Consider the following 23266-nt stretch of genomic DNA (forward strand, 5'->3'; position numbering starts at 1 on the left):
GGACAAAGACAAGCAGAGCCTCAGGTGTTTTTTATTTTACAGTCTCTGTTCTGAATGGACTCATGTTGTTGTTAACTTTTAATAGCGGTGCAATAAGTGAAACCTCAGAATAAAAATACTCACAAATAAATACATTTAAATTTGCTAAATTATGTTTAAATAAAAGCCTGGACAGGGTCCAGGACCTGGTACCGAAGAGCAGCTGGCTGAGTACCGCTGTGTTTGAGTTCTCCTGGAGAACCCTGACAGGACCAGGAAGAGCCTGATGGTTGAGCTGAGCAGAAGTTCATATCGTCGTCCGGCTGACGGTCTGAATTCCTGCAGAGTTCTGCTGGGAGACCTCAGCACTCATGTCAGAACCGATGGAGAACCTTTAAGGGCTGTGACTGGAAGGAACAACCTGACTGATCTAAACCTTAGAGTTTTGTTGTTGTCTTTTTTTGTAAGCTACCTGGAGCCAGACCACCTGAGGTCAAAGGTCGATGATCCACTCTGTATGAATCTGAGTAGGCTACGTTCAAAGCCTCCGTCGTAGAGGCGGCTGTTAGGAGCTGTGGTCAGGAGTTTATTGTTGCCTTTCGTGGCGGAAACCTAAGAACCTGCTGGTGGACACCTGCGTTCAGGGAAGCCGTCAAACTAAAGCAGGAGGCCTTTCAGGCTCGGTTGGTCCAGTGAGCTCCTGAAGCTGCAGACAGGTACAGAGAGTCCAAAAGGGCTGCAGCTTCAGAACCCGACTAACATGTCCTCTGTGGAGGTCTGAAGACTCGAGGGAAGTCTTCATTATATCGTTTTCACAAGTCTCTGAGGTATTCAAGAAGCTTGTCGGGCGACAGGTGAGCTGCAATCGTCGAGGTATCACACTGATCCGCCTCCCTGGGCAAGTTCAGTCCAGAGTGCTGGAAAAGAAGATTGTTGAACCTCAGATTCAGGAGGAACAATGTGGATTCAGTTCTGGTCGTGGAACAGTGGACCAGCTCTTGACCAGCGCTCTACTGGTCATGGGACTTTGAGCATCCAGTCTTCATGTGTTTTGTGGACTTGGCGCCGTGTCCCTCTGGGAGTCCCGTTGGGGATACTGAGCCCGATGCTACGAGGTTTCAGATACTTATAAGACCAAAGTGAGAACTGTGTTTCAGGTGGTGTTGGACTCCTCAAGGGTTGTCTCTGGTCTCCCATCCTGTCCGTGATATTCATGGACAGGATCTGAAGGCTCAGCTGTGGTGAGGAGAGGGCCCGGTTTGACAGCCTCAGAATTGTGTCTCTGCTTTCTGCAGATGACGTGGTTCTGCTGGCTTCATCAATCCGTGATGTCCAGCAGGAACTGGGCTGTTTACAGGGATTAGACTAGGATTGTGAATTAGATAGATGCTACAGTAAAGAAGGGCTGCTGCAACAATTGTCAAGAAAACTGTTTCAATAAAGAAGCAACGGCTCCCTCTGTTGTTACACTGTGAAGATGAGATAAAAATGGAAGCCATATTTTATATGAAAATACCATTTAAGTTTACCTCTTTAACAAGTATGTATTGGGTGTTGTAGTATCTTTTAAAAAAAAAAAAAAAAAACATCACTAGGCACTGGCTGCTTTCTGAATCCCCCACAATGAGAAATGGACAGATATAGTTAATGAAGAATCCGTAATGGATAAAATCACTTCTTCATTTTGCTTACAATTGAACACATTTATCAAACTGTGATCTAAATGGGTTTCTTATGTACGACAGTCACGTCCATACATGGAGTAAACAAATTCAAATAAAATGGCTAACTATGAGGGGTAGTCGGAGATTAGTTACTAAAAGGTTATCAATTTAAAATGAATGCACATGGCAATATATTCTTCTAAAAGACATTTTTTCTCATCTGAATTCGTTGTTGTTATTATGTCTAGTGAGAATTTGTTTATATCAGCATAGTGATGGCTAAACTGCTACAGCCATGATCCTTTGTCATCCCCAAACTAAAAGCCTGGTCCAAGACATTTTTAAGTGTTGTTAAATATGAAAATTCATGAATGCTTTAAGCACCTTGAGCCAGTCTGTGAAGCCAGGGGTCAGGACGATCATGTCCCCGCCATCGCCTGGTGGTGGGTCCACTGGGTGGTGACTCCCTGGGGCTTGTTCGGGCTGAGCCCGGCCGAGCCCTTTAAGCAGGTTGCTCACAGGCGGAGAGACACTTAAATCAACAGAATCAGCAATAAAAGTTTGTGATTACAAAAAACACAATTATTTTAACTGTGTATCATCCTTGAAAAACATAATCTACTTAGCTTTGAGAATGTAAAAAATTTCAATATGCTCCTCCATTGAGTTCATCAAAATGTGAGCTGACATGGCATTAGCTCCAGGGCCACCACTAGAGGGGACTGTGGGGTGCCATATAGACAAACCACATTTGGACAAACTGTGTTGTCAGTGAAGGGAGTTGAGAACAGAATAATGCCACTGAACAAATCAGCAGGTTATACCCACAGAGCTCTCCTCACTGGTGACTGACAGCATTGTTAGCAGCTCAGCCATGACCAGTACGCTAAACCAGTGCCATGTTAAACTCCTGTAAAGAAGACAGTCGGATTCAGCTCAAAGGCAGTGACCTAACTGGATCCATCTCTGCTTCATACCATTGAACTGGATGGGCAATTTCTCATACCCCTACAAGGTAAAAGAGTTGGTCCACGGTGCCACGAGCAGGAAAGAATCTACATTGCTACTCCCAAATCTAAAGTTTGACAACCTATTCAGCCAAAGTTTCCTGGGGAGGCTAAGCAATCTGATATACTGATTATCGGAGCACACCCTATGGCCTCTCGTTTTCATCATTTTCTGTCCGCTCTTGATTCCTCGAAGAATCAAGAGCCTTCAACGTCTCAAGGCTTGCTACTGCAGAGATACACAGCTGTCAGAAAGATGGTTAGGTTTCCCCTTTTCCGCCTTCCTTTGATTTTCCAATGATATCGTCGGAGAATATCAGCTGTTCCTGATCAAACCAGCCTGGATTAACCCCTGTATACTGCTTGTTGGCTCTCCCAACCACAAAAGCTGCAGCTCTTCAGGCCTCCTGACCGGAGTCCACTCATCAGACAATGCCCAAAACCTCATTCACTGTTAGTGTCCAAACACAAGTCCTTGGTGTCATTGAAGGGATGGACAACCTTCTGGCCATAACCTCCTGTGCCGCTGAGGCTATGGTCCTTGATTCAGCTAGTGCTGGTGCTTCAGGCAGCTCAGACTCCACCTGTTTTTCTGTCACATACCCTTTGGTCTCTTTCCTTGTTGTCTCGTCATCAGCCTGTTTCATGTTAGCCTTTTCAGTCCTGGCACACCTGGAGCCTACCCCATGAAGGATGTGGAGGATAGAGCGATGGCATTGTCCGTTGAGCTGTTTGGTCCGTATGCAAACTGCAGTGGGTCCATTGAGTCAGAGATGGAGGAGGTGATGAAAGTTTATAAAAGCACTTTATGAAGGTGGAGGTGAGTGCCATTGGGCGATAGTCATTCAGACAGAGAGCAGTCATCTTTCAGGGGACAGGGATAATGGTAGACTTCTTCAAACATGTGGGGGCTACGGACTGGAGCAGTGAGAGGTGGAAAATGTCAGGCAAGACATCCACAAGTGGTTCAGCACTCAGGCAGTGAGCTATCGCCTTGTCGTCTTCCAGGGTTTACATCGAGGCAGATCCTTTGGATCCAGGTTTGTCTCTTCATTACCCAATAAACCACTCTCATCACCGTTGACTAGACACCTCCCTGGCAGTCATCCAGTTTGCCTATCTCTCTTGCTTCTGTTGCAGTCAGCTTGGTCTAATGTACAGCTATTCAACTTCAGCTGGAGGTGAACTTCTATTTTCTGTTACCTACCAGCTCTGGTCTTCAGCAATCAGGTCCCTCAAATTGTGGCAGCTGCACAGATCACTGTGTCTCCCTCCACATTCAGTATCTGCGTTACTTTCTGTCAATTTTCCTGTAGTCTATGCTTTGTCTGAACCTCGCCACAGGCCATATCTCTCAGGTCTTTGTGGCAGCCTCTCCTTTCCACCCAGAGACCAGTTCCCCTTAACCCAGTCTTCCCAAATAATCTCTGAACCAGGCACTCTGGTATCCAGTTTGTTCATTGGTTTTGTTGTCCTCTGTGTGGTTAGCTTCATTGACCTCTCTATGGACCATCTGGACACTCCCGTGAACAGGTGCTGCCTTCCTTTCTAAATCCCTGTCTTTCCACCTGTTCTTCATGCCTCTTGGTGAGGTTGTGTCCCATGTTTAAATATTGGGTCACATTTTTGTTGCTCTGGCGCCACCATCAGGCCAAACTTGTCAATCAAATTTGTTTTCTGTGCTTCAAGCTCCCCAGACAAAGAAGCCTATTGATTTTCTACTGGCGCCACCATCAGGGGTTCATGAACACACACTACATGCTGTGCACATTGATGATACCAAGATGAAGAGTCATTTTGATTCTGGTTACTCAGAGAACTTTTCTGTCGATCAGAATTTAGGAAAATCTTTGACCACCTTTATAGAGCTGGTAAAAGTAGTTAATTTCACCAATATTTTGTTATGATACGCTAGTGCTATTCCCCTTTGAGTCCGGGCTCGTCTGTTGTCAACATCCGGGGTCTGTAGGTTGACCTACTACCTCTGACCTGGAAGATGTCGTCTCTGAGCTGCGCGCGCACCCGCAACAGCCGGCTTGTTTACCTGTAGCTGCTACTGCTAGTTTGACCCCGGATGTTGATAACAGACGAGCCCGGACTCAGAGGGGAATAGCACTAGCGTATCGTAACAAAATATTGGTGAAATTAACTAGTTTCGTGGCAGATAATGCGTTATATAGAGGCTGTGTTTCGGTGCCCCGTCACTCGCATTATATGGATATAGCGGCACTCCACTCGATCTAATTTCGTCCGAACAACTTCAAATGACACCAAAGTTATCTGGGTGAGTAAATGACTATATATTTTGCTAGAAATAAAGTCCAGGTTGTAAAAAACGGTAGTTATCCTTTAAGGCAGAGACCTAACCTGAGACCTGTAAGAGATACAAATATTATGTTAAAGAGTATGTTATGTTAAAGAATGTTAAAGAATATGTAAAAAATAAATACATATGAGTATGTAAAGAGCATTAAATGTACAAAGTAAAACAATGTAAATACTGTACATGGCAAGATGCATGGTTCATTAAACATCTCAATATTTACTGTTGCTGAATGGTTGCTGTTGGTATGTTCAACATGATGAATGGGGCATTTTTGTGCCTGGGCTATTGAGGGAAGTTTGTGAAAATTGCTAGCCTTTTTGGTATTAACTGGTAACCATGAAATGCCTTAATTCAATTCAGTCAATTCTGTACAGTATTTACATTGTTTTACTTTGTACATTTAATGCTCTTTACATACTCATATGTATTTATTTTTTACATATTCTTTAACATTCTTTAACATAACATACTCTTTAACATAATATTTGTATCTCTTACAGGTCTCAGGTTAGGTCTCTGCCTTAAAGGATAACTACCGTTTTTTACAACCTGGACCTTATTTCTAGCAAAATATATGGTCATTTAATCACCCAGATAACTTTGGTGTCATTTGAAGTTGTTCGGACGAAATTAGATCGAGTGGAGTGCCGCTATATCCATATAATGCGAGTGACGGGGCACCGAAACACAGCCTCTATATAACGCATTATCTGCCACGAAACTAGTTCATTTCACCAATATTTTGCTAGTGCTATTCCCCTCTGAGTCAGGCCCTGGATGTGTCAAAATCCTAGAGACGCCCCTGGCTCGTTGAGGGGCAGTCCGTCCTTCAGCCTGTCCACCATCTCACGCCCAGAGACACTCTGACCCCAAGTTTACCCCTGTCCAGGAGGTACTGGACCAGCTCTCCATTGTAAAGGGTTAGGTCCATAAACATACAAGGTCTCTCATCTCATCTCATCTCATCTCATTTCATTTCATTTTCTTGTCCGCTATGTCCCTATTGTGTTGCCGCTTTTACCCCCCCCTTTCGGGGGGTTGCAGGGGGCCAAATCCAGCTCTCACAGGGCGAAGGCCAGGGCACACCCCTGGACGAGACGCCAGTTCATCCAGGGCCCTCTGATGGCAGAGGCTGCCGTGCAAGGTGCCAACTGCGCATCAGGAGCAGTTAAGGGGTTCAGCATCTTGCTCAAGGATGCTTCGGCATGTAGCTCAGTTCCGCCCAGGAGAGCCGGGGTTCGAACCAGCGACCAGCCGCCCCAACATACAAGGTGTTACTTTAAAATGTGATTTAAATAGGGACTGCTTAAGCTGGTAGCAAGGAGACTCACCTAGCTTCTCACTGCCTACGTCCGAATGTCTACCTTGCTTCTCTGGCTTGGCACCTGACTTGATTAGCCCTTGAGTCAGATATGACCACCAGCCACACCCGTTAATGACAGCTCTCCTCTAAATGATCTGTGCACTTGATTTGGTGCTAGGTTGAATTTTAGGGGCTTTTTGTAAACCCTGAGGGACTATTTCAATGTGTAAGGCTAGAAAAGCCTTTAAGAACCTTTAAGATATTTTGCACACTTATCACCTACTTCTTACTCCCATCAAAGAATCATAAAATCAATGTCCACAACTTCTACTTCTTCTCTCCGTGGTTCTGGTTTATAAACTTTTTCGATTGGCCCCCCTTCACATCTCTCAGACTCTGAGCACATCATACTTCAGGAATATAGTATGTGCACAGTGCTCGATGACTTATGATCTGGTGATATCTTTGCACTGTCATTGTGATACTTCAACTTTCTCAACCTCAGCTTCGTACAAATACTTTTTAACTAATTCCTTTCTTCATTTTGATCCTAACTGTTTCTTATTTTCATCATGTTTTAACTTCAACACTTTCATTATAATTATGGCAAAACATTACATGACCCTCATTGTAATCGTTACAAAATCATTTCATGTTCAACACAATACAATTGGCAGAGCTTTGATATATTTCTAAAACACCATTAGGACTATATATAATGTCCTTTATACTTGCATTTGTGTGTGAATCTCAACTTTTCTGACAGCGAAAAAAGAAGTCATAAAAAAAACAAAAGTCCTGCAGACTGAGACTCATCAATCAGTTTCTCTATTTACACTCAGCCTCTCCTGCTGCTCCTCTGTTTCCATGGCGATGCCCTCTGACCTCCTCCTCCACCACAGCAGCACCATCAGCAGGATGGCAGCAAGCGTCAGGCAGGCGGGAGCTGAGAGGATGTAAATCCTGTGGGAGCGCGAGAACTCCGCCCTCCAGCTCACCTCCAGCCGGTTGTCCAGGCTCAGGTGAGACGTGACGCAGGTGTAGTTGTGTTTCCTCTGCAGCTCTTCGTCACTGACTGTCAGCCTCTTCCTCACCTGGTACAGGCCGTTGCCGTTTGGCAGCGCTGAGCTGCCGGTCAGCTCGTCCTCGTCCACGGGTGTGCCGTCCCGCAGCAGCGTCAGGTTGATGTGGCGAGGATAGAAGTCTGTGGCCAGACATGTGACCCGAGCCCCGCCCACCACCTGCTTGGTCATGAAGCGGACTCGAGGGCGGATCCGACGCCTCACCAGGTTCTTCTCACGGTCTAACAGGTAATTGAGCACCCGGGTGCAGATGGGCAGGTAGATGTTTGAGCAGAGCATGTGGGTGTGCAATCTCTTCGAGGCACTCCACTCCCAGCTGTCACAGCCGTTGTAGGTGAAATGCGTTGTGTTGTACATCAGGCTGTCTGCGTCCTGCCCATTGGAACCATCCCTGATCATGATGAGTGCCGGCTGTCCGTCCTCCAGAACCTCGCAACCCGTCAGCCTCTGCTGGACGTGGACACCTGCTGCCGTCAGGTTGAAGCGGTGTTTGACGATCTCCAGCCTCTCCCTCATGCTGTTGAACATTTCCCGCAGGAGGAACACAGCCTCCTGAAGTGGATTATGCTCTGCCTCCTCCGCCCTTTGACCACTGACTCTCACCAGCCGGTCAATCTTCGAGTCAAAGTAACCCACCTGAATGTCGTCAAGCATCAGGACCACCGAGAACTCTGGGAATGGGGTCATCCCTGAGATGTAGGTGGCAAACATCCACAGAGAGTGTCGTCCTGAACCTGAGAGGAGCAAAGCATTCTGGTTAAGAAGAAACATCATCATAATGGTGTTGACATAATAGGCTTGTTCGAGATGAGCCAGGCCTGTGCAGAATCGATCACCGGTGACCACCGCACAATGCATGCCGGTTAGATTTCTGTCCGACTTGATCTCGACTTGCTCTGACGTCATGCACGCGCCGGCAACGATAACCTCACGAGATCAAGGCGGCCGCAGTTTTTAGAGCCAGGCGCCGCAGTTGCTCTCCACCGACTGCAAGACCCCAGGGCATGATGGGAAACGCCTGGCTGTCGCCTGATCAAAGAGCTGATTGGCTCTTAGTTAGGACTACAAACACAACGTTTTGTCGAAAATCCTAATTTTCTGTGTAATTGTTATATTTAATGCTAGATTATATGAATCTCATGTTGTGCAATGAAGGTTTAATCTGTTAACAAACATATTTTGTGTGGTTGATAATAATAATAATAATAATAATAATAATAATAATAAAGGTTATTTATATAACACTTATCAAAACGAGCAATCAGTGCTTTACAAGGCAGAAAGAAAGAACAAAGGATAGAATACAATGCCAGATACACACATATTCCCACATATATACTGTATATAATTACAAATATAAATACATCAATAAATAAAGATTATAAGAAACCTTTGCTGCTTGTCCTCCCCATGTGTTGCCTATATATGTAGCTGTGTGAACGTTTGGACTGTAATTCAGTAGTTCAATTTCTTAAATTTAGGGATTGTATGATTTATAAATGACAGTGCATACGCAATTTCTTCAGCCATAGTTATCCGAACGTCTTCTCCAAACTACAGGTAGCCTACAGATGGATCAAACAGGATGTAAATATTTCCGTGACTTCCTGCAGTTCATCTCGAACGAACCTATTAGTTGAGGCTAGACTCAGCAGCCTGAGCTCAGAGGGAGAGGTCATGTGACCAGAGGTAAGAAGTAGAAGACGTTTGTCAAAGTATTTTCAGTTCAAGGTGCCGAAAATTCTCAGAAAACTTTAGGAATCATTGATAATCTGAATCAGAATCAGTAATCAAAAAATAATGATTTGCAGGATGTTTCCGTTTGTGTTAAACACCCTGAAGGACACAAACACACATTTACAGCTGGTTTGTTACCTGAACTCATCACCTGGTGGACGAACAGAGACACAAACATCAGCCGGACGACAAACATATTAATCTGATGATCTGATCTTCAGGAAGCTGTATTGATCCTTATCACTCTGTTTTTATCTGTCTGTTTCGTGCTGTTTCTCTCCGTCTCTCTGCTTTCACTTTCCGTGTGAACTGTCTCAGCCAATCACAATCCAGCTCCTGGGCGTCTCCAGTAGATCACAGGACAAAGACAAGCAGAGCCTCAGGTGTTTTTTATTTTACAGTCTCTGTTCTGAATGGACTCATGTTGTTGTTAACTTTTAATAGCGGTGCAATAAGTGAAACCTCAGAATAAAAATACTCACAAATAAATACATTTAAATTTACTAAATTATGTTTAAATAAAAGCCAGGACAGGGTCCAGGACCTGATACCGAAGAGCAGCTGGCTGAGTACCGCTGTGTTTGAGTTCTCCTGGAGAACAGGACCAGGAAGTGAGCCTGATGGTTGAGCTGAGCAGAAGTTCATATCGTCGGCCGGCTGACGGTCTGAAGTCCTGCAGAGTTCTGCTGGGAGACTTCAGCACTCATGTCAGAACCGATGGAGAACCTTTTAGGGCTGTGACTGGAAGGAACAACCTGACTGATCCAAACCTTAGAGTTTTGTTGTTGTCTTTTTTTGTAAGCTACCTGGAGCCAGACCACCTGAGGTCAAAGGTCGATGATCCACTCTGTATGAATCTGAGGAGGCTACGTTCAAAGCCTCCGTCGTAGAGGCGGCTGTTAGGAGCTGTGGTCAGGAGTTTATTGTTGCCTTTCGTGGCGGAAACCTAAGAACCTGCTGGTGGACACCTGCGTTCAGGGAAGCCGTCAAACTAAAGAAGGAGGCCTTTCAGGCTCGATTGGTCCAGTGAACTCCTGAAGCTGCAGACAGGTACAGAGAGTCCAAAAGGGCTGCAGCTTCAGAACCCGACTAACATGTCCTCTGTGGAGGTCTGAAGACTCGAGGGAAGTCTTCATTACATTGTTTTCACAAGTCTCTGAGGTATTCAAGAAGCTTGTCGGGCGACAGGTGAGCTGCAATCGTCGAGGTATCACACTGATCCGCCTCCCTGGGCAAGTTCAGTCCAGAGTGCTGGAAAAGAAGATTGATGAACCTCAGAATCAGGAGGAACAATGTGGACTCAGTTCTGGTCGTGGAACAGTGGACCAGCTCTTTACTGGTCAGGGGACTTTGAGCATCCAGTCTTCATGTGTTTTGTGGACTTGGCGCCGTGTCCCTCTGGGAGTCCTGTTGGGGATACTGAGCCCGATGCTACGAGGTTTCAGATACTTATAAGACCAAAGTGAGAACTGTGTTTCAGGTGGTGTTGGACTCCTCAAGGATTGTCTCTGGTCTCCCATCCTGTCTGTGATATTCATGGACAGGATCTGAAGGCTCAGCTGTGGTGAGGAGAGGGCCCGGTTTGACAGCCTCAGAATTGTGTCTCTGCTTTCTGCAGATGACGTGGTTCTGCTGGCTTCATCAATCCGTGATGTCCAGCAGGAACTGGGCTGTTTACAGGGATTAGACTAGAGAATATGTGGGCTATTGTCAAGAGGAAGTTAAAAGACACCAGACCCAACAATACAGACGAGCTGAAGGCTGCTATCAAAGCAATCTGGGCTTCCATAACACCTCAGTAGTGCCACAGGCTGACCGCCTCCATGCCACACCGCATTGGTGCAGTAATTTGTGCTAAAGGAGCCCCGACCATGTATCAGGTGCATGAATGAACATACTTCTCAGAAGGTCCACATTTGTGTATTATAAATCCTTTTTTTGATTGATCTTAAGTAATATTCTAATATTTTGTAATACTGGATTTTTGATTTTCTTAAGCCGTAATCATCAAAATGAAAACACAAAAAGGCTTAAAATACTTAAGTTTATGTGTAATGAATCTAGAATATATGAAAGTTTCACTTTTTGAATTAATTCACACACAAAAAAAAGAAATTTCCCATGATATTCCAATTCTTTGAGATGCACCTGTAAGTGTTGCATGTATTGTGGGACTCGCACTGGTCTTGGTCTGAACTGTCTCATCCCGCCTTGGCTTTGGCTTGGTCGCAATCCTTCAAAGTCTTGGTCTTGTTTTGGTCTTGATATACTCTGGTCTTGGTCATGACTTGGTCTCAGTTTAGGTAGTCTTGAATACAACAGTCATTGAGGTCTAACAACTGCGTTTCCATCCTCAAAAACATTTGCCAAGCTGATTTTTTTCTATGTTTTTTAAATCCGTGTTTCATGTCTTACCGCCAACTGTTGATCACATTTGTGTTTGCACACACTTGTACAGGAAACCTTTAACGTCATTGCTAATGTGGTTCATGATTGGCTGCCTGTACCGCAGCTGTGAGATTTCAGAGGAAAAAACAAAGCTGCAGCCGAACTATACAGATCACCATGCAAGGGAGATAAAAAGCATTCTGTGCTTCAGTGCCAAGTACTGTAAACCCATTTGAATGGGTAAAACATGGGACATTCATCACAGAGGCCTCTGTATCCTGTTGGATCTCTCACTGTTGTATTCAAGGTGGTAGATTGGTCGCATCTCTAATTACCAATCTATGAATCAAAGAACAGAAGATAAACTAAGTAAGCCAAGACTTTAATAAAACCTTTTATTGAGTTTGTCAAAGTCTGGTTGCCAGACAAAATTTACAAAAGTTATCATTCAGTTTCTACCACACATTTATACATTTCTGTGCAATTCTGAGTTTACACTTTTAATGTTGTCATGTATTCTCAAGTAAAGCAAAAGACATCCGGGTCAGAGTAACATGAGTCGACAACATAAATATCTAACTTGGTGGAGGGGCAAGGTAATCCAATTTTTTACAACAGCTTAAGTCACAAAAAAATACATTACATACAATAACCAGAGAGAACCAACCGTTTGCCACTTCAGTTTTCCAAGTCAGTCAGAAGTCCAGTCGTTATGCAGAGAGATATTTACAGATACTGTAAGTGTTCAACGCAACAGCAAAGGAACTCACGAACTTTCAAATGCAAAAAAAAACGTCCATTCCTAACTGCTCAGCCAGAGTTGGAACTGATGACATTTGTGCACTGAGGTTCACAGAAGGAGCCAAAGCGCCCATAGATGTCTTTGGCTCGGACTGCAAAATGATAAGTGGAGCCAGACTGGAACTGGGTCAGTGTGCAGGCCATAGGCAGTGGAAGGGCCTTCACCTCCCCAATCTTCTTCCAGTGCTGCTGTGATGCATTACTGCTAGAGTTGTCTTGATGGAAGGCATAGAGGTGATAGCTTTCTACAGCCGCACAGGTCCGATCAGTCTCTGCCACACACCAGGACAGCACTATACCGGTCTGACTTGGCACCAGCTTCAGCTGAGGCTGCTGTGGAAGTGAGGTCCGCTCAGCCTCTGGGGGTAAGCGTGGGGGTGCAGGTGCAGATGGGAGAGGGGGCAACGCCATGCTGGTAGCCCGGGTAGGCGTACTAGTGGTCACAGCACGGGATTTCAGTGGAGAGTCCTGTAACAAAGAGAACTGTTCAGCATTTTCTGAATGATTTAAAAGCAGCCAGTAATCATTTTTATGGAAAAGTGTGTCTAAAAAAGGTTATGGAGAAAGTTTTTAAAAAGGTGCGACACACAAAATCTCAAATTCCAAACAGCCTTTACAGTCAAAATCCTGTCTGGCAGGACAAGATAACTTCCAATGGTAGCCTTGTTAGCAGCCTGTCAGCAGAAAATCCTCAGATTTCACATGTAATATAATATTCAAACCAAATTACCCAAGACTTAACAGTTAAGTTGCAGAATAACATAACCACAGTTGTGCAAAACATGTTGAATGCAGTTCTGAATCCTCACCAGTGGGGGGCGGTGGTGGACTGTCAACTGTGGATTGCTGGAAGAGTTCTGATTGCTTTGTGGGGACAACCTCGCTCCTGCACCTGAGGACAGAGCACACGAGAAAATTGAGAAAATAACACATGTGTAATTAAGATGTAGAACTCACAACATACACACACGTTATCACTACACAAGCACAAAATAACCATTTCATGCCAACAATATATAGTGGTGGTCTTACTGTTGGGAACGCTGACGACTGGGTGAGGACGCTGGACCGATGAGGGCGTTGCAATAGCAGTGGGATTCTTCACTCCTGTCACTGGAGAACATAAAGTACAAAGTAATTAGGCTAAAGGCTTCTTTTCAGTACAATATCAATGTGATTTTTGGTTGCAAAACAAATAAATGTATTTTGTTGAATGGGTAAAACTTTACCTTGTACATCATCATCGTCCTCAGTGAGATCGATGACAGAGCCTTTGGGTCGTGCCCCTGGGGCCGTTGCTTTGGCGGGAGTGGATCCTGTAGCTTGGTTATCTAAGAAAAGAGAGACAAAAATGTTAATTAGAATAATAACACTCCTCGCAACTCTTCACACTGGGATGGGATCAGAATTCTCATCTCCACAATTTGCAGTCCACAATACGGAAACTGCAGTCCTTAGGGTCTGATATGAAGTATTTATGCTAAGCGAACACAGAATACAAAAAACTGAGCTGGTCCTCGGCACAATTTACTGAACATAATTAAACATCCACTTTTATATCATCCTTTACTGTAGGAGAACACCTCGGCTTCAAATGTTCCCCTCCCTTCCTTTATAAAAACACCACTGATGATGACCTTACTAAACTGACCGGGATGTGCAATAGATCAATAATGCACATATGACATCATCATCGTCATACCGAAGTAAACATAGAGGCCACTGAAGTCAGCGTTTACGGTTTCATTTTTAAGTTGATGTGAGTAGAAAGCCAGCCAATTCTTGAGCAGATGATGACAACCAAAATTTTAACGAAGGCTTTTTGTGGAGCAATGGCTCCTACATCTGTATGGAGGTGTATGGGTGGATACAGAGTTAGAGCCATGATTGGTGGGATTGCGCCATGAAAGGCTTTACAGAGACAGATTTTTTTCAGGGTTGCTTTTACTTTTTGCGCTAGACACTCAGTTCAGGCTAGTGAGCTGTGTGTAAGTCACATAAATTCCGATATGACTGAGGTTGCATTGCAAAAACATCAGACCTTTATCAGATTTAAGACCACATGTGAAATTGGCCCAAATTAGAATAGAAAATATCATATTAAATTAGAAAACAGGCCTGGGTCACATATGATAAGAAAAAAAATATTTGGGCCACTTGTGTCTGCAGTCTGAAAATAGCCTCTGGTCAAGACAAAGACAACAGATTATGTAAGTGAGATAACAAACAGATACAGCACAGGACACCACAGAAAGGCACATTGTTGTAGCAATGGTAATACACATTTTAACACTAGAAGGGCCGTAAGTGGTCATTTTGACCGCTAGATTTTAAACTCTATAACCTCTCATGTAAATACCCAATTGAGTGATGAATGCATTCATTGTGTTCACAAAACAACACCGAAATGTACATTTGAACAAGTTTAATTATACATTTATCAATGTTCATATCATCGCACATAGTAAACTGTAATCATTGCATATATTTACACAAGATTTTAATAGATAAAACACAGAACAAGAAAATTAACAATTAAAAGTATCTTATTTGATTATGAAACATTTTTTAACATTTTAACTTAATAATATATAATAAAAGATTATAATAATCGAAAGCTGGAAACGAGCTGATCTAAAACAAAAACAAAAAAAGAGCCAAGAAAGAAATTTAGGCAATAGAACAATAAAACAACATACAGTTATATAATACAAATTTTATGAACTAATTACATTAAGAACTTTCAGGGACAATAGCATTGCGATCAATGGTCACAGTCTACGCAGATGACCTTTGCTCTACTCTGACAATTGCCACACATGGGCTTGTGGCATTTGCTGCAAGTGTGCGATGTTTTGTTCTGTTTGCAGTACTTTCGGACCTGGCACCGCCTTCGTTTCCTAGTCTGCTGCTGCTGCGGTGGTTGTTTCCGCTGCTGCCCACCTTGTGCCGACCGCCGCACTGCCCACGAAATGTACATTTGAAAGAGTTTAATTATACATTTATTAATGTTCATATCATCGCACATAGTAAATTGTAATTATTGCATATATTTAATGCATATTTTAATAGATAAAACTCAGAACAAGAAAATTAACAATTAAAAGTATCTTATTTGATTATGAAACATCTTATTTTAGCACTTATATACAATATAATATAATATAATATAATATAATAATAATGGCAATTGCTGCAAGTGTCCGACGTTTTGTTCTGTTTGCAGCTCCTTCGGACCTGGCACTGCCTCCGTTTCTGTGTCTGCTGCTGCAGTTCCTTCCACTGCTGCTCATCTTGTGCCAACTGCCGCGCTGCCCCTTTCCACCATACCATGTATTTGGAGTTGAAATCTGCAGCCAACCAAAATTTGATGCCGAATTTGTCCGGCTTATTCCCCATATATTGGGTGAACTTGCAGTGGGCCTTTGTGGGGAACAGCTGCCCAGCAATTGTGATGTTGGCGCCAGGTTTGTAGCAGGAACCTCAAAGTCAAAGTACAGGAACCTCATTATGTTGCTCAAGCGATTTCTTGCCATCGTTTGTCAGAAAAACGGGAAGCCCCATTCTTCAGATCACAGACTGTCGAGTTCGATGTTTTTGGCGCACTGTACGCCACGGACATACAACAGCGCTATGAACACTTTGAGTTCAGCTACTGTCAGGTCTCACGAGCTGTCGCTGTGGTCCTGATGAGCCTCAGCCACAGTGCAGTCCCTGATGTGCTTCAGCATGCCATCATCAAACACACACAGAAAGGCAGTGAGCGCATCCCAGACGTTGCGCTTTGCGTGCGTTGTGGGGCTAGCAGCTTCCGTCAGGACATTTTGAGCAGCAGAATAAGTGAATAGCCCAGGCTATAACTTGGCGCAGGGCAGCAGAGCTCACCTTGAGCATTGTACACCGTAGCCGCCGGGGAAAGCCGTCTCTTTTTCCTTAATACAGACTCTGAGTCACTCTCTGAGGAGGTGTTCTCGTGTACACAGGAAAGATCGCTTTCATTTCTAAGCTCTGATGGATCCCCTCCATCAGAATCACCACTGTCCAAGTTATGAAACATCTTCAGGGCTTCGGCAGTATTCAAATTACTCTTCATTCTTTCATTTTTGGACATGTTGTGACGGCTCAACTCCATCGCAGACATATCAATGACAACTAATCAATAACAACGAGTACAACTATATTAACTAACTTACAAGTAAATTCGCAAAGAAGCACAGCTGGAGACCGCGAACCAAGTTGGAGACGAGAGACAATCAAAGCAGCAAACCGTGCGAAAAATGTAACGATAAAACACCTCGAAATAATGTGCTGACCGCACATTATTTCTGCTTATGGCCAAAATGGGTAAAACATATCATATTTTCTCTGTCTTTTGTGTAATTTATATAAATGCTATTTTAAATTAAAGTACAGACACTTTTAGGAAAAGTCAGGTAACAGCAGTATTGCATTTTTTCATTCAACAAAGTTATTGCACATATACATTTGAAAATGTTGGCCATTCTAGTGTTAAATGTCCTATGATGTCATATGACATTTTAAATACCTCTAAAGACAACAGCCTTGTTAAGTCAAGTACACACTCACCTGTCTTTGATGTCAGAGACGTCCCTTGTGGTGGTCCTGGAGCAGTGGAACCCGTTGCTGCCGGCCCAGAAGTTGCAGGTGAGGAGGCCGAAGACATAGCTCCTGCTACAGAGACAGACTGAGCTGGCGTCCTGGCTGTGGTCACTGATACTCCTGCGCTGGGTGTAGTTATCCCCCCAGCACCCCCCTGGTAGACAGCACGTGCAAGAGAGATCTGGGTAGACGACATCTGGCCAGTGGAGGCCTGGATCGCTGGGGCAGTGGCAGCAGCTGGCACAGAGATCGGTGCTGTGGTGATGGCGGGAGCAGGCTTGAGTATAAAAGTGGCGGTGGAAGAAGTGGTTTTGACCTTGTTGAGCGAGCTGGCCGCGGACAAAGAGGAAACAGGAATGTTGACCAGCGTTCCCGCCTGGCCGTTAGCCATCGATAAAGGCAGCTGGATGAGCAGCGGCTGGCCAGTAGTCATCATGCTGCTCCCAGAGGCCGTCTTTAGGAGCAGGGTGCCCGTGGGACTCTGAGTGGTGATGCCAGTGGCCAAGCTGGAGACAGCATTAGAGGTGGAGGTGATCAGCTGGAGGATGGGGGCCTGTGTCACCATGGTAGTGGAGGTGGGTGTTGTGACTTGAGCTGCGGTGGGGACTAAGTGAGCTGACATGACTGGAGTTCCTGAGGAAAACAGGAAATAATTGCATGTTTCAGAATGTGATTGGGCATTTTACTGAGGTTTTCATGGACCACACTCACACAGCGGCCATTTTCCTCTGATGTCACATTCAGGATGGGAAGCTCAAATGTTGCACTGTTCTGTTCCAGGTTGCAAATACTAGGGGAAATTGTTATGATTTCAGTTTCCTAAGTGATCAGCAACTGAAAAGTAAAGTCAATTTTTCACAGCATGCAAGTAATCTTGTATTTGACAACTGTTAGACAACAGCGGACGTTAGTATTCAACCCCATTCCTACGTAACATCACCACTTGATAGTTATAGGCGATATGATAGGAAAGGTATAAATAAATTTAGATACATCATCACACATCTTGGACACATTTTTTTATTTTCACTATCCATTTTTCTTTGCAGTTGCTGATTAATCTGGGAGTGTTGAAACTATTGGTCAGATTCCCTGTATTTATAATGACAGCAGTACACAATATGAGCTTCCCAACCTGACCATGAAGACAGGAAAATGGCCACCGTGAGTATGGTCTATTGAACAACATTTTGTGTGTTACTGTAATCAAATACTTCTTTACTCAAAGGGTGCAAAAAAACAGAGACAGGTTAGTTGTCATTATATCCATCATTTGTTTTTGCAAGCAGAGTCATTAAAGTTAATTTCTATTACAGCATGCAATGGGCAAAAAACAGCACTATTGCAGCAGTAACATGCAGACTCATTGAATCACAATCCAGGAAACTTGAAGGATAACGGCACTGAATTTTTGTATTTCTGTTACTGTCAATAAATCTCAGACCAAAAACAACAATGCTTTAGCCCATCACTCTACATTCCAACTTCCTCAAGTCTGTCTGTGGCACGTAGGCCCATGCCAATCATTCCTACTGAAAACATGTCACAAATTAACATTTAAAAAAAAAACAACTCAAAAAAACACGTTTTTAACAACTTCCTATGACAGCTGGCCAGTTTGCACACATAACTCAAACAAGAGTAAACTGATTTTTATTTGCAGATTCAGTATTCTAGTTGAGTTTACAGCAGCTGGACTGTGTATGTCAGATTGACTCAAATTAAAATGTTTATGTTAACGAAGGACCATGTCCCTCTGTGTTTCGCTGCATAGGCAATAGAGTGGTGTAGGGATGATGTATTTTTGTAGGCCATACTGGAAGTTTCATTGCCCAAGTTTGCTCGTCAAAAAGCCAATTTTTAAATTGGATTTTGGATAATTGCTGAAAATAAGCTCTGCGGTAAAACAAAGCTTTTGATACTTGCATGTTTTGCAAGGCTAATCTTCACTGATGACCACCACTTTTGAGATTTTCTAAGCATAATTAAATTGCTAGAAGCAAAATGCTAATGTTAATGCTAAGGCTATAAACAGACGACATTGCAGTCACGCGACTTAAAGGTCACCAACACTAAGCGTCTTAATACACAATTACTTTACACGTTTTCTGTAAGTTGAAAAAGCTCCAAGGTGTAACGTTTGAGTTTGAATAGTTTGTAATTAAAGTCAGCCTGTAAAGACGGACTAGTGAGTAGATGAGTCTCTGTGTTCGGCATGATGACGTTTAATGTCCCTGACAACTTCAAAAGTCTCATTTAGCCACTTTTTAGCAATCGCCATTTTTATGACACATAAGCGCTTTAAAATGATTTTATGCGACATAAAATTATGTATTTTGTGTCGTAGAACAAAACGTGTAAATATGATAACCACAGGCATTTCTGGCATTTAACCGAAAAAATAATTCAAGAAACCCACTGACTTTGAGACGAGGGAACCAGGTAGCATCAGTGGTAGCATCAATTCATTATTGGTTTTGATATTTAAAAAAAAATGTCTTTGTACTGTGGAAGGAAACCACAGCATCAAGACAGAACCACATGAACAAATGAAAAACCTGCAAAGAAACAGGTAACAAGAGCACGATTCAAAACCCACAATTTTGTTGTTGGGAGTTGACACTGCTCACAGCTCTAAAGTAAAAGACCAACACAATATCCAGCATAAAGGAAATCCTGCTACTCACCAGCTGTGCCGGATGAAGAAACAGTTGTTGGAGTCTGCTTTACCTCCATGGAAGTCCGGACTAGCCTGTTTAGAAAGATTGCTTGTGCTTAGAGCTGTTCACGCTTAGAGCTGTATGTGTCCACAACAGGAAGACGACGATGTGTAATGATACTAACGTTTCATTTTATTCAGTTTTATACAGTAATCTTTGAACAACTTAGGATTCCGCCTCATAATAGAAGTACATGTCAGTTTTCATTAAAGCATTCGTCAGTATGTGAGTATAGTTCAGTCACCAGGAATTCAACTCCTTCCCAATATGCAGTTAATCTTTAAGAACGCTGAGAGAATCTAAATGCAGTGAGAGTGATATCTGAACAAAATGTTTTGATAATTTCATTGATGCATAATGACAATTGTCCCAGTATGCTTCTGTTCCTGTAACACAAGACTGTCAAAGTGTCACATTAGTTCTTTCATCATATTCTCGAAAGAATTCCGGTCTTCTCTTCACTCGCAGTATTTCATTGATAACGTCGCGAATCTCCCTCCAGCTGTCACATGACAGCATAGGGAATCGATGATCAATGTACATCCTTATTGCCCTTCTTAAGTTCGTGGGTAGTGCATCTTTGCCCATTAATCCAACATAATTGACCTTTGCGACCCAGTCACAGTAGTCATCATAAGGAACCAGGTAGCGGAATATGTAAGATGCGTAGCGGTCATGTCTGGGATTCCCTGAGCTTCTCCTGCAGTTGTGGTACAGCACTTTCTCCAATTGGGAAGTAATTGGGCGGAGTTTGATGTCTGCTCTGCAGTGTCCTTCACTGAATTCTGCCAACTTGTTTGCCATGGCAATATGACGTAACATGTCTTTGTCCTTGTCCTCCTTGATTTCTGCTTCTTCCTTCTCCTTGACAGACAGTGCAGCAGTCTCACCAACAGAGGGCTCTACTCTCTCTTTGGGAACCACAGGCTGCGGCTCAACTGTCTGTCGACGCAGCACGCTGTTGGGAGGAGAGGTGCAGTTTTAACTACACTCTGCACTGCCTGGGGAAAACGCTCAGGCTTCACATTGTTGAACGTCACAAGACTCAGGACCTGGACCCATGCGGGGTTACTTTGCAGGTGCAAAACACAGACTGGCATGTGAGTTTGTTTATTCCAAACCAGTCTTAAGAAATGTTTGGAGTGAAGTTAAGAGTTTGAATAAGTTCTGACAAACCGAACAAGGGACATGGACTCTTGGTTACCGAAAAGGTATGGATTTGGAGGAGGGAGGGATTCTTTTATTCTGTCCTTTAGTTTTAAAATCAGTCTCTAGTGATTACAGATAGCAACCTGGGACAATGTCAACTATTCACGCTGTGAACGGCTTTGTATGTTGTACTGGCTTCAGTCCGGTATTGTCACGTTCATACAAAGGCCAAATTATATTCACACAAAATACCAAAGTGCAGTTTAAATACATTTATGCTGTCAAATTTGATAATTCAAAATATTTTGTCACATGATGAAATGGTCTGGCAAACTTGTGAGCCTGCAGGTAAGTGATGAAAATCACTTCCAAAAAACTCTGAAAACCTCACTGCTTAATTGCTTAATAAAAATAAAACATATCGTAAAGTTTTAGGCATGGACACTTACCGTTGAGCTTGAGGGATGTTTGTGACAGTTGCAACCTTAGCAGCAGCTGCGACAGCAGCAGCAGCAGCGAGAGCCTGCAAGAATCAGACAACATGCTGTCAGAAAATTCTGAAACAACATCACTTGTATAGGTGCAAAGATTTTGCCTGCAACGATTTCTTACCTCATTTTTCTTTTTGTTCTCTGACGCCTGATTGGCCTCCCCAAACTTTTTTGCTAGCCGCGCTATCTTGGCCTAAACAAATAGTGGACAGAGAGGTGCGCTTAAGATGTGTGCCACGCCAATATAACTGGAATTAGCTGCTCCTTGAATACATACTTTGAAATCAGCAAAAAGCATCTTAAAAGGCTGCATGTGTTTGTGTTATAAAAAAATTACATTACAAGGTTAGCGTCTACTTACTTGGAGTGTGTTAATCGCAGTTTGGTGTTTATTGGCACAGTCGATCTTGTCCACTCTGTCCTTCAGCTCTGTGAAATGTTGGTCAAAAATGGTCGCCTGCAAGGCCCTCAACCGTTCATCTACCAGCTGTTGCACAATCTAAAAGGGGCAAAATAGAATTAAGTATGACATGTTCAATATCCTCTTGCACAAAGCAGAGTTCAGTTGGACAAGACTTTTTTTAAACATTCTGTTCAGCAGGATAGTTTCATACAAACCTTTTCAAGTTTGTGGTGACTCCCAGCTTTTGCAGTGATTTTAAGTTCCAGTTGTGCTTCCAGCTCCTCACGATCCACCTTGGGCCTTTTGCCCTCTCTTTTTATGGTTGGTTCTTCTTTGTCATGACCCTCTGATAAAGTGCGCTTCAGTCCAGAGGTGGAGCCCTTGTCCTCTTGCACTTCTTGGGAAACAAAGACAAAGTCAGGTTTGTACCCTATGTGTGCCATTCATTCTCCTTAATCTTTTATGCATTCTTTGCCTACTCGCACTCTTCTGTTTGAGGTCTCAGTCAATCTCAGTTGAAGCAGGATGAAAAAGGACAGGCAAATCAGATTTCTGTGATGACACGCTAATAGTTTTTCAGGATTACTTACAACTACTTGCTACAAGCTTACAGCGTCTTACTTCATTTTTGCATCTTTCAGTTTCACTTTTGTCTAGGAAAACTAGTAAGCATAATTCCAGCGATATAGGTCCAATTACGTTTATACTGAACTTTCCATTGGATGTGTAACTTAAAAAAAATTGCTTACAAACAGATTTAAACTTCCCTTAAAAAGTTCTAGTACCATGGGATGGTCTGGCCTGTATAAAAGAAAAAATCTGTTGTGCTGTTTTTGTGCAAGCATTTCTCTACCTTACTGCATAATACTTGCCATTTAATACAACATGTATCCTATGTAGAGTCTAATTTAGTCAAGTGACGTGACTTCAATAAGGCACATTTTTGACAGAAGGCCTTTTTGACAAAATCTTTGCAGTTTGACCCATACTAGGATCAAAAGGATATTTGTCTGCCCAGAATTGATATTGATATGCAATACTTTATCAATGGGGAGTAGTCATTGTATAGCTATCAGACATAAATTATACTCTCTCATACCTGTGCTAGATGGTGGAGTGGATGATGGCCGAGATGGTTTTGTGGTTTTACCATCTTCAGTTTTAATCTTTTTGGTCTCTACTTTCACTGTGTCGACCTCCATTTTTGCCTCATTTACTGATCCCTTCTTTGCGTCCTCTTTTCCTTTCTCCTCTTCTTTTTTTTCCAATTTGACTTTCTTTTCTTGTTTTACATCCACACTAGATGAGGACACTGGACGAGACGAGGAAGGACATGGTGGAGAGGAATTGGAAGTGGTACATTTGGGGGAAGAAGGTTTTTCATCTTTTATTTTAGCTGTTGCGGCCTCAGGGTCCTTGGCCTTTATATTGTCATTATCTGTCTCCATTGGTTCAGTGCAGTCAGTTACTGGAGGAGGTGCAGGTGAACGTAGATCTGAATCTTTAGAGGAATCCTTTGCTGAATCCACAGCTGAGTCCTTTGTTGTAGTCTGTTCAGCCTGAGGAAGAGCATAATTAAACAAAAAATAATTAAAA

The 23266-nt window shown here is 43.1% G+C and overlaps 2 protein-coding genes across 6 annotated transcripts in view; both read right to left on the reverse strand.

The window, feature by feature from the left end:
• Positions 1-6355: 6355 nt before the first annotated feature.
• On the reverse strand, positions 6356-9524 carry LOC311264860 (hereditary hemochromatosis protein homolog). The gene is made up of 2 exons (XM_084366024.1): positions 9237-9524; positions 6356-8095 (listed from the first exon to the last, which is right to left on the reverse strand). Exons 1-2 carry the CDS (start codon positions 9292-9294, stop codon positions 7095-7097), a joined length of 1059 nt encoding a protein of 352 aa, XP_084222150.1. The 5' UTR covers positions 9295-9524; the 3' UTR covers positions 6356-7094.
• A 2343-nt stretch (positions 9525-11867) lies between these two features.
• The window catches only part of atf7ip (activating transcription factor 7 interacting protein), a 34855-nt gene continuing 23456 nt past the window's right edge, over positions 11868-23266 (reverse strand). For 3 of the 5 annotated variants that reach the window (XM_084384101.1, XM_084384100.1, XM_084384102.1), the window contains exons 4-14: positions 22770-23229; positions 21886-22067; positions 21629-21766; positions 21389-21460; positions 21226-21299; positions 19595-19659; positions 16875-17540; positions 13517-13618; positions 13320-13400; positions 13097-13179; positions 11868-12755 (exon numbers count right to left, since the gene is read on the reverse strand). In XM_084384101.1, coding sequence (XP_084240227.1) covers positions 12297-12755; positions 13097-13179; positions 13320-13400; positions 13517-13618; positions 16875-17540; positions 19595-19659; positions 21226-21299; positions 21389-21460; positions 21629-21766; positions 21886-22067; positions 22770-23229 — 2382 coding nt within the window. In that variant the 3' untranslated portion in view covers positions 11868-12296. Of the gene's footprint in view, positions 12756-13096; positions 13180-13319; positions 13401-13516; positions 13619-14893; positions 15249-16874; positions 17541-19594; positions 19660-21225; positions 21300-21388; positions 21461-21628; positions 21767-21885; positions 22068-22769; positions 23230-23266 lie in introns of those variants that run through there. The other 2 variants (XM_084384103.1, XM_084384104.1) reach the window with 2 other exon arrangements.

This window comes from Pagrus pagrus, assembly GCF_965226575.1.
Source record: "Pagrus pagrus genome assembly, chromosome: 2".
Taxonomy (NCBI): domain Eukaryota; kingdom Metazoa; phylum Chordata; class Actinopteri; order Spariformes; family Sparidae; genus Pagrus; species Pagrus pagrus.

What these genes read in the sequence shown, in the direction of transcription:
- LOC311264860 (XM_084366024.1), bottom strand. Translation starts at nt 9,294, where the DNA reads ATGTTTGTCGTCCGGCTGATGTTTGTGTCTCTGTTCGTCCACCAGGTG. An exon ending in CCACCAGGTGATGAGTTCAG is followed by an intron (nt 8,096 to 9,236) that starts GTAACAAACCAG and finishes TGCTCCTCTCAG; the next exon opens with GTTCAGGACGACACTCTCTG.